Consider the following 14373-nt stretch of genomic DNA (forward strand, 5'->3'; position numbering starts at 1 on the left):
AGGACACCAGGAGCCGTTCCACAAGCGCCGAAATTACAAAACAGTCGTTCATCTAAGTCACTTCCCCAGACTGGACAGTGTTTCAGGAAACAGCACGGCCGCGAGGCGGTGGGAGATGACATACTTCCGGCGGGCGGCCGCGTGAGCACGCCCCGGCGGCCTCGGAGGCGTGGAGGTGGGGCCTGAGGTGGGCGGGGCGCTGCCGGAGGCCTCCGGCGCGGGCGCCCAGCGCCAGGCGGGAGCTGGGGCGCGGGGCGGGGCGGGGCCTTGTGACCGTCCGGGGCCGCCCCTGACGCCGCTGGCCGCTGCGAGAGTCGCGGTCGTTGCGGCGGGTGCGACCGGCGGCCTCTGCAGTTGCGCTCCCGGCCTCGCCTCCTTGGTGGCTCCGGCCTCAGCCGCCCTTACAGCCCTCGGCGTCGCCGCTGGCGCCGCCACCCGACCCGCAGGCCGCCGCGGGCCACGGAGCCCATGAGGGCGCGGGCCCCGCCGCCGCGTCCGCGGCGTCGTCGTCGTCCCGGAGCACCCCGAGCCGGCGCGGGCATGGCCGCGGCATGAGCGCGGAGCCGCCGCCGGAGCCGGAGGACGCGGCGGCGTCGGAGCCCGCGGCGGGAGCCATGCCAGAGAAGCGCCCGGGCGCGCAGGCCGCCGGCGGCCTCTCGGTGAGCGCGGGTGCGGCCCAGGGAGCCTGGGCGGGGCCGGGGTGCGGAGCCCGGGGATGGGGGGGGGGTGTACGTGGACAGGCCGCGTGGGCCCCCGCTCTCGGGCAGCCCGTCCTTTACGGGGCCACTCCTGCGCCTCGCCGGACAAACCTTCAGGTGGTTTGTTGTCTCGGGAAGCACTGTGCGCGGGGTCCCGAGAAGTGGTTTAGTCCTTTCGGGAACTTCCAGACGTGCGGCAGGCGGTTCCACTTCCGTGGTGCAGTTCCCGGCCCGGCCTCCTCGGGCGTGTGGGGGCCTGTCGGCCGGGAACGCTCGGGCCGCTCTCTCTCCGGGTTTCCGCCGGGTTCGGGTGGCCGCCGGGGCGCTGATTTCGTAGGCCCGGGTTCGGCAGAGCCCACCGGCTCAGAGGCGCCTCCGGTTCGTTATGGGGGAGTAGAAAACATAGAGCTCCAGTCTTCCTTAAAGACCCTGGGTTTTTCTGCTCTATTCAGGACAGGAAATACAGAAACGTTACAGGGTAACACCTAGGAAACGTTTTGCCAAAGAAAACCAGAAATTTTAGGAAAGTTAAATGTATGCGGTCGACTTTTTTTTTTTTTTTTTTTTTTACAAATTTTACTTTACAGATTTTTAGCTTACATACCTATATTTGCTTTTAGGAGACGCTAGATGAATATTATTTGGTGATACGAGTCTCCATTAACAGAATTGGGAGGAGGGGGAAGTAGAATGGAGCCCGAAGAGCTGGTTCTGGTGTTGGTCCTGTGAGAACGGTGTGCCCTGCCACTCGGTGCCTCATCCATAAAAGGAGAGGAGAGCTTAGTAGTAGTGTTGAAGGGCCCTCCTTGCTCAAGTGAGTTCTCATTTTTGAAAAAGCGTTAAGGGTTCCTCATTTCAAAGACAAGATGTCTGGGAAGGGAGGTTTATTTCATGGTGAGAGGACATTCCAGAGAATTGGTTTTTCTCGTTTTGTTTCTGATTATTTAAAAAGGAGACATCATATTCCTGCCCCTCACCTGAGCCAAACCGCCGGGTCCTCCTGGGTCTGAATGGACAGGCCATAATTACTCATCAGCCACCAAGCTAGTAACATGGGAAACAGCTTCTCTCATCCGTTGCTGTACTTAAGGACACCGAGTACTTCGCCAAGTGTAGCTAATTTTACCAGGCAAAGATTTTAGGTTGTTGGCTTCCTCTGCATCCCTCTGGTTCAGTTCCTCAGCGTTTTTGACTTAGAGTTTGACTTCTCTCTCGGGACCCTTGCTAACCTCACCATCAGTTCTTAGTTGATTAGTGTCATAATTACTGCTGTCCTTAAGTTTTTTCATTGGTTCTCCTTGGCTTTTTGGATAAAAATAAGTAACCCAGCAGGTTGAAGCATTATAGCATAGTGATTAAGTGAGCATGCTCGGAATCCCAGTTCCCACCTTTTGTTACCTGCACAAGTTACATAACATCTCCGAATTAATAATAGTATTTACCTCAGAGGATTGCTAGGGTTACTGCAACCTTGTACTTAGTAAGTTCTCAATAAATATTGGCTGTTACTATTTCTCAATATTTTCGGCATGAATGGTCAGAATGTATACGTGATCCTGACAAGTCATTTACTAAAAATTAAACCTGATGATTTGGGGGCGCCTGGGTGGCTCAGTCGGTTGAGTGTCCGACTCTTGATTTTGGCTCAGGTCATGCTCTCACAGTTCGTGGGTTTGAGCCCTGTGTGGGGTTCCGTGCTGACAGTGCAGAGCCTGCTTGGGAGTCTCCCTCCCTCTCTCTGTGTCCCTCCCCTGCTCTCTCTCTCTCTCTCTCTCTCTCTCTAAATAAACTTAAAAAAAAAAGTTGATAATTTTATATGCTTAGAGCTGGAACTTTTGAAGGATGTTTACTCAAAGAAGTTTACTCAAGGAAACCTAGACTCTATTCCCTGGTTCCTTCTCCTGTGGGACCCTGATGCTAACCTGCTAATTTGGGCACAGGTAGATTCCTACCCAGTCTTTCCTGGTCTCTGAGGGTGCATGGACTCCGTATTGATAAACTGCAGTGAATACTGACAGTGAATTTTCTTGATACTTACTGTACTTAGTGAGATGATTAGCATGGCAGGTGGCAGAGTCCAGACACTGGTGCTCTTTTGGAATGTGTGGTGGCTGGGAAAGCAAGTGAATGCCCTTAAATGTTCATGTTGGATGCTGGTACCACAAATTATGCATCTTTCTGCTTACACTTTCTGTCTAGTATCATTTCCACGTGCTACGTTCTGCAGCTGGGCCTGGAGCCTGACCGTGAGATCATGACCTGAGCCGAAATTGAGTCTGATGCTTAACAGACTGAACCACCCAGATGCCCCTGCTTGACTTTTTAATACAATAGTTTTGTATTTGTTTATCTTTTAAAAATAGCTTCATTGAAATATAATTGACATAGTAACAACTATATATGTTTATACAGGTTTGTATTTTGACATGTGTATACACTTGTGGAATCATTACCACAGTCAAGACAGTGAATATATCCATCACTCCCAGAAGTTTCCTTGTGCCCATTTTATATCTTCTCTCCACCTACTTCACAGGCAAACATTTATCTACTTACTGTCACTATATATTACTGTTAATTTTCTAGCATATGCTCTTTTTGGTTTGGCTTTTTTTTTTTAAACTCAGCATGAGTTGAGATTTATCCATGTTGTATAAATCAGTGCATTCCTTTTTGTTGCTGAGTAGTATTCCATTGTATGGACATACCATACCACAATTTGTTTATCCATTCAGCTGTTGGTGAACATTTGCTTCATCACTAAGGCTTGGCAGTACAAATAAAGTTGCTATGAGCATTTGTCTACCAGTCTTTGTATGGGATATACTTTAAAGTAAATACTTAGAGTGCAGTGGCTAAATCATATGGTAGGTGTATTGTTTAACTTTTAAAGAAAACTGCGGAACCATTCTCTAAAGTTATTTTACAGTTTTACATTGTCACTAGCACTATGACAGTTCCACTTCATCTACATCCTCAACACTTGGTCAGTTTTAGCCCTTGTAGTAGATCTGTATTTTAATTGTTTTATTTTGTTTTTAATTTGCATGTCCCTCTGGCTAATGATATTCAACATCTTTCCATAAACTTATTTGTCATCTTTATATCCTCCTGGTGAAGCGTCTGTTCGAGTCTTTTGCCTATTTTTATTGTTAGGTTGTTTATCTTATAATTGATTTTTGAGAGTACTTTATAGATTTGGGATGTAAGTCCTTTATCAGATATATGCTTTGCAAATATTTTCTTTAAAAAAACTTCTTTTTTTAATGTTTATTTATTTTTGAGACAGAGAAAGAGCATGAACGGGGAAGGATCAGAGAGAGGGAGACGCAGAATCTGAAGCAGGCTCCAGGCTCCGAGCTGTCAGCACAGAGCCCGTCGCGGGGCTCGAACCCACCAACCGTGAGATCATGACCTGAGCCAAAGTCAGATGCCCAATCAAGTGAGCCACCCAGGCGCCCCACAAATATTTTCTTTTAAGCTGTGCTTTTAGAAGAACAGAGTGTTTGGGGCACCTGGGTGGCTCGGTTAGTTAAGCATCCGACTTTGGCTCAGGTCATGATTTCGCGGTTTGTGAGTTTGAGCCCATAGTACCACTCTGTGTTGACAGCTTTGGGCCTGGAGCCTGCTTAGGATTCTGTGTCTCCCTCTCTCTCTGCCCCTCCCCTGCTTGTGCGCTCGCTCTCTCTCTCTCTCGCTCTCTCTCTCTCTCTCTCTCTCTCAAAAATTAACATTAAAAAAATTTTTAGAGGGGCACCTGGGTGGCTCAGTCGGTTAAGCAGCCGACTTCAGCTCAGGTCATGATCTCACGGTCCGTGAGTTCGAGCCCCGCGTCGGGCTGTGTGCTGACAGCTCAGAGCCTGGAGCCTGTTTCAGATTCTGTGTCTCCCTCTCTCTGACCCTCCCCCGTTCATGGTCTGCCTCTCTCTGTCTCAAAAATAAATAAACGTTAGGGGCGCCTGGGTGGCGCAGTCGGTTAAGCGTCCGACTTCAGCCAGGTCACGATCTCACGGTCCGTGAGTTCGAGCCCCGCGTGGGGCTCTGGGCTGATGGCTCAGAGCCTGGAGCCTGTTTCCGATTCTGTGTCTCCCTCTCTCTCTGCCCCTCCCCCGTTCATGCTCTGTCTCTCTCTGTCCCAAAAATAAATAAAAAACGTTGAAAAAAAATTTTTTTAAATAAATAAATAAACGTTAAAAAAAATTTTTTTTAGAAGAGCAGAATGTTTAATTTTGATGAAATTTATCAATTCTTTTATGGATTGGTTTTGGTTTATATCTAAGAAATGCTTGCCTAACTCAATATCACAAGGATTTCCTTCAGTTTTTAGAAGCTTTTTAGATTTTACAATTTTATGACCATTTTGAATTATTTTTTAATATGGTGCAAAGTATGGATGGAAGTTCTCTTTTTGTGTATGGATAACTGTTGCATCATTTGTTGAAAAGACTTTCTTATTCACTAAAGTTGCACTTTAGTCAAAATTCAGTTACCCATATATGTCAGTCTATTCTGTATTCTGTTTTATCTGTAGATCAATACTGCTTAATCTGTATTATTAGAGGTATATATTAAAACTTGAAACAAGTACTGTTAGGCTTCCACACTTGTTCTCTTTTAAAATCGTTTGGCTATTCTATGTCCTTTGCATTTTAGAATTCTGGAATCAGATTTTCAATTTTTACAAACAAAAAAACCCTGCTTATATTTTCATTGGGATTGTGTTGATTCTGAAAATGAGTTTAGGAAGAATTGAAAACATGGAATCTTCTCATTCATGAAAGAGGTATCCCTCCGTTTATTTTAGATCTTTAAAATTTCCCACCTGTGTTTTGGAGTTTTCAGTGTATAGGCCTTTCACATCATTTGTCAGAGTATACCCCGTTTCAGATTTTTTGATGCTATTGTACAATAGTGTAAATATTAAATATGTAAATTCTTAAAAATTCAAATTCATAATTGTTGCCAATATATAGAAACACAGTGGATTCAAGAAATTCCTAACATTGCAATATAATACGTATATCATAACATTGACCATTTCAACCATTTTTAATTGTGCAGCTTAGTAGTGTTAAATGTATTTACGTTATTGTGAAACCAATCTCTAGAACTTTTTCAGTTTGTAAAACGAAACCTCTATATCCATTAAATAGCATTTACCCTGTCCCTCATTCCCTAATAACCATCTTTCTGCTTTCAGTTTCTATAAGTCTGACTACTCTAGATACCTCATATAAGTGGAATCATACACTGTATCTTTGTGACATTTAGCATAATGACCTCAATGTTGTTGTTGTTGACACATGTCAAAACATGTTGTCTTCAGGATTGCTGAAGGCATGTGTGGTATGTCTTGGAATTTCCTTCAAGATGGAATAATACTCTGTTTTATGTATATGCCACGTTTTGTTTCTCCATTTATCTGTTGAGTATCTCATTGCTTCTGTTTTTTTGGCTATTGTGAATAATGCTTCTGTGAACATGATTGTACAAATATTTCTTTAAGACCCTGCTTTCAAATCTTTTGTATATCTATCCAGAAGTGGAATTATTAAATCATTGGGTAATTCCATTTTTAAGTTTTGAGGCACTGCCATGCTGTTTCCCATCGTAGTTGCACCATTTTAAATTCCCACCAGAAGTCCTTTGCTCAATTTTAAATTGGACTGTTATTTTGAGTTGTAGAGGTTCTTGATATATTCTGAATATTACCCTCTTTTCAGATATATGCATTACAAATATCTTCTCCATAGGTTGCCTTTTCACTCTGTTGATTGTATCCTTTGATGTGTAGAAGTTTTAAATTTTGGTAACATTCAATTTAATCTGTTTTTACTTTTGTTGCCTTTGTCTTTTGGTGTCATATTCAAGATCTCGTCAAATCCAATGTTACAAAGCTTTTCCCCTATGTTGTTTTGTGAGAGTTTTATGTCATACACTTAGGGTTTTGGTTCATTTTAAAAGTTTGTGGTTTTGACAAAGCCCAATATCTACTTTTTTCTTTTGTTGCTTGTTACTGTTGCTGCTTTGGAGTCATGTCTAAGAATCCATGATTAAATCCAAGATTTACCTCTGTGTTTTCTTCCTAGTTTTGTGGTTTTAGCTTAGATCATTTATCTGGTTTGGGTTCTCTATATGGTGTGAGGTAGGGTTTCAGATTCATTCTTTATATGTGGAAATTCAGTGGTCTCAGCACCATTTGTTGAAGAAACTGTGCTTTTGTTTTGAGTGGATTTGGCACTCCTGCCAAAAATCAGCAGGATATAGATGTATCAGTTTATTTATGGAAACCCAAGTCTAGTCAGTTTGTGTATATGACAGCCTCTTTCTCTCTCCTGCTTCCATGTTGGGAGTCACTCACTGATGTTTACTGTGTACTGTGATCTGTGAGTTGGAGATCATGTTTGGGACCAATGGGAGTAGTTTTCACCCTTATCTTTTTCCAATTGAAGGCAGATGACCTGATTGATAAAAGTCAGGTGCTCTTGCTAGTCTCATCTTTTCAGGTCATGTTGAGAAAGCAAGTGAGGGGGTTGATGGAGATTGGTTTTTTTTGTCCAGGCACATACTAGCCCAGCCAGACTCCTTAGTGTGGGAACAGAGGTAGGTGGGTAAGTAAGTAAAAGGCTGCACTTTGCCTGAGGAACTGCCTACATTTGGCTCCTGTCACCTCTTACTCAGGTTGCTGCAGTCCAGGCTACCTGTCATGTATGTGCTGATTCTGTTTATGAGAACTGTAGGCTAAGAAAGGTAGTGTAAGCAGTACAGTGGTTAGTAGCATACACTCTGGAGATATGTGATTCTCTGGATGGAATACCAGCTTAGGCACTTAGTAACTCTATGACTTGGGCAAGTTACATGAATTCTCTGCATCTGAATTTTGTCATCTATAAAATGGGGATGATGATAGTTTTTATCTTGAAGACTACAGTGCAGAAAAAATGGTAGCATCTGTAATGTGCTTTGATCAGGTCTTGGCATGGTGTCTGTTGCTGCTTCTCCTGCTATTGTAGAATAATTTTTGCCTAGGTATAGCTTAGATCTTTTTTTTAAATGTTTTATTTATTTTTTGAGAGAGAGATTGACAGAGTGTGAGCAGGGGAGGGGCAGAGAGAGAGAGAGAGAGAGAGGAAGACACAGAATCTGAAGCGGGCTCCAGACTCTGAGCTGTCAGCACAAAGCCTGACGCGGAGCTCGAATGCACGAACCGTGAGATCATGACCTGAGCTGAAGTCAGGCGCTCAACCGACTGAGCCATCCAGGTGCCCCAGCTTAGATCTTTTGTAATGACTGTCTCTGAGCTGTGTCCTTGTTCTTTATAGTGTTCATTTCCATTTAAAAATTTATATTTCATTAAACGGGTACAGGATAGTATCTATTGATACCATTGTTCCCAACATCTAGCAGACATGCTAGGGCTCAACATATACATGCTGAGTGAATTAACCACTTGGATTTGAATATTTTCTTAGATAAGGTTGATAGAGATAGGAATATTTATAAAAGTAGTCCTTGGCATCTTGGTTTGCTTTAAGTTGGGTGGTGGTTGGTAAATTATAGAGTTTGAAGACTTAAAAACAGTTATCTTGCAAATATTTAATCAATGCTTTGTCTGTCCAACCCCATAGTGATTGCATGTATTCAACTATTTAATTTAGTGCTGAGAAAATTTTCATAATTTTTGTGGAAAAGTTATTTCATCTAAAGAAGCCGTAAAATTGTTTTTCCTACTGGCATTTCAGTATTAGGAGGAAGAAAAGCAAAGCCTTTAGGTGTAATCATTTATTTGTTTTAAAACTTTTTATGTACTTCATCTTTGTGTTTATATTTAAAAAGATTTTTGATGAAGAATTTATTTTTGATGGAGCATTTTACTAACCAGATAAGTACAAAGGATATAGGCAAGAAGTAGTAAACTTCTAAGTTATTAAAATACTCAGAGCTTAGAGTGAAATATGCTTCTCATATATGTCTTCAGCATTACTGCAGAGATTACTGTGAATCTTATGGTGGTACATCCCAACTATGGAGCACTAGTTTTCAATTAAAATATATTTTAAAATAATTTTTCTGCTTAGAAGTACAATAGAGCCAACAGTTTACAGGTACAGTTCTTAGTTCCTCAGCTTACCCATAAAAATCAAGATCAAAATATTTCATTTTTAATAGGTTAACATTGTACATGGTGTAATGATAACTTGATGGTAAGTGGTTTATTATTGCACATGGTAGGTAGTACAGAGATTGTGTGCTTATTTTAGCAGTTTAATATCACCAAAGACATGGTGGGCTCATTACATTCATATGCTCTGCTCTTCCCAGGGTGATAGTTTGGGGTCATAAGATTGACCATGTGTGGTCTCAGGATGGCTATGATGCTAAGTATCACATGCTTACACAACAGTGCCCTCAAACTGGAAACAGTAATGTTTTGATATATGTCTCTAGAAGAATGAAGAAAAGTCCATAAACCCTCCACGTATTTCCCCTCATACCTCATTGGCCATAATTGGTCCATGTAGTTCCTTCCTATCTTTAGTCATTGAATGATCCTGGTCAAGTTGACTAGTCAAGATTCAACTTCTGGACCTGAAGAATTCTCAAGGCTGCAGTCTCAGGAGGTGACTAGTCTGTTTATGCACACGGTTGCTGAAACACGAACACAGTTGGGAATTTGTTAGCAAATATGTCTTGGTGGTGTAGGAAGTCAACTTCTAACGTCATAAAAGCCAGTTATCTGCTGAGTTCAGGGTGCATTTAGAGAATTACTGTTGAGATCCTTGCCTTTGAGAGGTGTTGTGTAGTACAGGAGAGAGACTAGTCGTATGTGGAAAAGAAGCTACAGCAATTTGGTAGGGAAGCACCTGCCTCTGTTCAGGGTGGTCAAGGAATGTCAGCAGCCTAGATATTATATGGGGTTACTGATACTTATGATCTCCCCTTTGTGTTCTAGTTACTCACTTTGGAGTCAGCAAACTTTTTCTGTTAAGAACCTGATGGTAAATATTTTAGGCTTTTCTGCCATATAGTCTGTTGCAGCTACTCAGTGCTGTCAGTGTAGCACAAAAGCAGCCTTGGACATATGTAAATGAATGAACATTGCTAAATTTCAGTAAAACATATTACAAAAACTGGTGATCAATTTAGGCTGTGGGCTGTAGTTTCCCAACCCCTGCTCAAATATTTCCCCTATTCTTTCCACCTTCAGGATGTTTTTGGTATTCTTGCCCATTAATTTTTTGAAACTTTATTTTAGAATAGTTTAGACTTACAGAAAAAAGGTTGTATAGAGAGGTTCCATATACCTCACATCCATTTCCTTCTGTTATTAGCATCTTATATTAGTATGGTATATTTGTTAAAACTGATGAACCAATGTCCATACCTTACCATCATCTAAAGTCCATACTTATTCACATTTTCCTGGTTTTTACTAAATGCCCTTTTTCTGTTTCAGTATTTCATTACATTTAGTTTTCATGTCTCTGTAAGTTCTTCTGGGCTATGATAGTTTCTCAGACTTTCCTTGTTTTTGATGACTTTCACAATTTTCATGAGTCCTGGTTATTTTGCAGAATGTCCCTCAAGTGGGATTCATCTGATGTTTCCTCATGATTAGGGTGGGATTACGGGTTTAGAGGAGGAAAGCCCACAGAAGTGAAGTGCCATTTTCATAACATATCAAGGGTACACGTCACTGTTGACATTAACATTTTGTCTGAGGTAGTGTTTGTCACCTTTCACTAGAAAGATACTCTTCTTCCCCTCTTTCTATGCTGTACTCTTCAGAAGAAAGTACATGCGGCCCACATTTAAGAAATGGGAGTTTTGCCTCACTTCCTTGAAGGCAAAACTTGAAGGAATTTCTTGCATTTGGAATTCCTCTGCACAGATTTGTCTTTTCTCCCCCACTTGTTTACTATGTCATCTTATTAGTATAGTTTTGTAGATATGTATTTTATAATACATATATATTTTTTTTTTAATTTTTTTTTCAACGTTTATTTATTTTTGGGACAGAGAGAGACAGAGCATGAACGGGCGAGGGGCAGAGAGAGAGGGAGACACAGAATCGGAAACAGGCTCCAGGCTCTGAGCCATCAGCCCAGAGCCTGACGCGGGGCTCGAACTCACGGACCGCGAGATCGTGACCTGACTGAAGTCGGACGCTTAACCGACTGCGCCACCCAGGCGCCCCGGTATAATACATATATTTTATAACTTTATTAGCTATATATTTTTGTATATAATGAAATATATATTATATTAGCTATAATCCAGTACTGTTTTGTTTTGTTGCCTCATATTGCCACAGCTTTGGCCATTGGGAGCTCTTTGACATATCCCTATGTTTTTGGCGTTTCATTGGGGTGTTTTGTTTTTTGTTTTTAGCAGTATATTCTGGTACTACAAGATTTGCCAGATTTCTCTTGTATTTTCCTGCCTTAGTCCTAGAATCAGCCATTTCTCTAAGGAGCTCTGGCTCCTTTTGTTGGAAAATTGTATTTGAAACCAAGATCAGGGCACCAGAACTTACTGCTTTTGGGCTGCTGGGATGTCATTACTTTTAGGTTCTCTCAGGTGACAGAGCAAGGAAAATATACATGTGTATATTAGCCTGTGTATACATGTTATCTATAAATAGTTCTGTATATGGTCATCTGTATCTATGTAAAATTAAGATGAGTCCATAGTGCTATCTCCAACTCTAATCTGTTATCACAGGGATCATTCTAGCTTTTTCCCTTGTTGATAATCTTCCGCTCCAGCAGTGAAAAAAGTAACTCCTACCATTTGCCATCCATTTACTTAATTGTTCAATTCCAGTTCACTGATTTCAGAATGGTTATCTGTACCCTTGTGGGAACACATTTATCAATTAATACAGTGCTTAAATATGGTACCTTTTGCCTTTTGGTCTTACAGACCCTACTCATCCCTAATGTTACTTAGATCACTAACTGTTGCCCCCACCCTCTTCAGTGAAGTTGATTCATGCATTTCTAATACAGTTACCTTTATCACACTCTGCAGTCCATGCTGAGATTCTCTGACCTCCTAAACATTTTTTAAAAAATTAACGTGTACCAGGGTTCAAAGTCTGTGGGTTTTGACAAGCACATAGTGCTGTTTTCTACCATTAAAGTATTAAACAAACATGAGTTTCACTGCCTGTGCTTCACCTGTTTAACCTTACCCCTCCACCCCTAGCAACCACTGATCTGTTTACCTCTCCAGTTTTACCTAAATGGAATCATACACTATATAGCCTTCCAGACTTTCTTCTTTTCACTTAGTAATATGCATTTAAAATCTATCATCCAACAATTGCATTGTTTTAATTTGCATTTTTAAATGACATATGTTGAGCATCTTTTCGTATACTTATTTGCCATTTCTGTATCATTTTTGGTTAGGTGTCTGTTAAGATCTGCCCCTCCCCCCGCCCCGTTTTATAATTAGGAGATTTACTAACTCGTTTAGCAAGAAATCTGATGGAAAGACAGTTTCAGGATTGGTTCATTTAGCACTTAAGCAGCATAATCAAGGTCCCAGGTACTTGGTGATTTCAGTGTATTGACTTGTCTGGCTCTCATGGTCTCAAGGTATTTGTCAGGGTTCCAGGCTGCACACACAGCCAAGAGGCAGAGTCAGCCTCTTTCTGCATCTTTGTCTCTCTTTTTTTTTTTACCATTGCATTTTTATTGAGATATATTCACATAAAATTCACTGTATTCAAGTGTACAATCCAGGTATTTTTAGTATATTCACAAGGTTGTGCAGCCATTACCACTGTCAGAATGTTTTCATCTCCCAGAATGAAATCCTGTACCCATTAGCAGTCATTCTTATCTTCCCCTACCTTCTGGCCCTGGTGACCACTAATCTGCTCTCTCTTCCAGTGGAATGTCTATTCTGGGCATTTCACATAAATGGAATAATACTATATGTTGTTGCCTTTGGTGCCTGGCTTCTCTGATTGAACATAAAGTTTTCCAAGTTATCCATGTTGTAGCATAAATTTATACTTTATTCCTTTTTATAGGTGATTAATATTGCATTGTATGGATATACCACTTTTTGATTATCCATTCATCACTTGGTAGACATCTGGGTTGTTCCTACATTTGGTTACTATGAATAATGTTGCTGTGAACATTTGTTTACAGGTTTCTGTATACATATATTTTCAGTTGTCTTGGGTATTGGAGTACAATTGCTAGGTTATATGGTAACTCTGTTTAACATCTTGAGGAAATGCCAAACTATTTTCCATAGTGGGGTACCAGTTTATATTCCCAACAGTTGTGTATGAGGGTTCCTATTTAAATCCTCACCAGTACTTGTTAATATTTTTTTATTACATCCATTCTAGTGGGTCTGAAGTGGTATGTCACTATGGTTTTGATATGCATTTCCCTAGTGGCTAAGGATGTTGAACATCTTTTCATGTGTTTATTGACCAATTCTTTATTTTCTTCAGAGAAATGTTTATACAGGTCCTTTGCCCATTTTTAAATTGTGTTACTTGTCATTTTATAGGTGAATTGAAAGAGTTCTTGATTCAAGTCCCTGATCAGATACGAGTTTGTAAATACTTTCGTCCACTCTGTGGCTTGTCTTTTCATTCTTTCAGCAGTGTCTTTCACAGAGCACAAGTTTTTAGTTTTAATGGAGTCCAGCGTGCCAAGTTTTTCTTGCATGGATGGTGCGGTTAGTGCTGTATATACAAACTCATGATGAAACTAAGGGACCTTACTTTTAGGTCTGTGATCTATTTTGAGTTCCTTTTTTTTTTTTCTAATTGTAAAATACACATAACATAAAATTCAACATTTTAGTCATTTTTAAGTGTGTAGTTCAGTGGTATTTGTATATTAACATTGTTGGACAACCAGTACCATTGTCCATCTCCAGAACTTTTCATCATTGAAACTGAACTCTGTACCCATTAAAAAATAACTCATCATTTCCCTCTCTCCACCTAGTCCCTGGCAACCACCATTGTACTTTCTTTCTCTCTAAATCTCATATAACAGAATCATACAGTATTTGTCCTTGTACGACTGGCTTATTTCACTTAGCGTAATGCTGTCAACATTTAGCTGTGTTGTAGCAGTTGTCAGAATTCCCTTTTCAGGGCTGTATAATAATCCATCACCTTTTGGCTATTGTGAATATTTGGAATTGTGAATAACGGGTGTACAGATATCTCCTTGAGACCCTGCTTTCATTTCTTTTGGGTATATAGCCAGAAGTGAATTACTGGATATTTGGTAATTGTATTTTTAATTTTTTTTAGGAACTCCCATAGTGTTTTCACATTGGCTATACCATTTTACATTGCCACAAAAGTGCACAAGTTTACATCCTTGCCAACACTTGTTATTTTCAGGTTTTTAATTTTTTTTCTTTTTAATTGTAGCCATCCTATTGAGCACAAGATAATATCTCAGTATTGTTTAGCTTTGCATTTCCCTAATGATAAATGATATGGAGCATCTTTTCATGTAATTTTTTGTCCTTTGCAGATTTTTAAATCAGTTTGTTTTTTTGGTACTTGAACTTTAGGAGTTTATACGTATGTGCGTGCATGCTTCTGTGTGTATAATAATTCCTTACCAGATAGGTGATTTGCAAATATTTTCTTGCATTCTGTGGGTTGCCTCTTCAC

General features: G+C 40.8%; 1 protein-coding gene across 3 annotated transcripts in view; it reads left to right on the forward strand.

Annotated features, from left to right (window-relative positions):
- The first annotated feature begins 282 nt into the window (after window positions 1–282).
- MFSD14B (major facilitator superfamily domain containing 14B) overlaps window positions 283–14373 on the forward strand; it is a 74862-nt gene continuing 60771 nt past the window's right edge. The window contains exon 1 of one of the 3 annotated variants that reach the window (XM_030292665.1): window positions 283–659. In XM_030292665.1, the coding sequence (XP_030148525.1) occupies window positions 552–659 (108 nt within the window). In that variant the 5' untranslated portion in view covers window positions 283–551. The remainder of the gene's footprint in view (window positions 660–14373) is intronic. The other 2 variants (XM_030292664.1, XM_030292663.2) reach the window with 2 other exon arrangements.

This window comes from Lynx canadensis, chromosome D4, assembly GCF_007474595.2.
Source record: "Lynx canadensis isolate LIC74 chromosome D4, mLynCan4.pri.v2, whole genome shotgun sequence".
NCBI lineage: Eukaryota > Metazoa > Chordata > Mammalia > Carnivora > Felidae > Lynx > Lynx canadensis.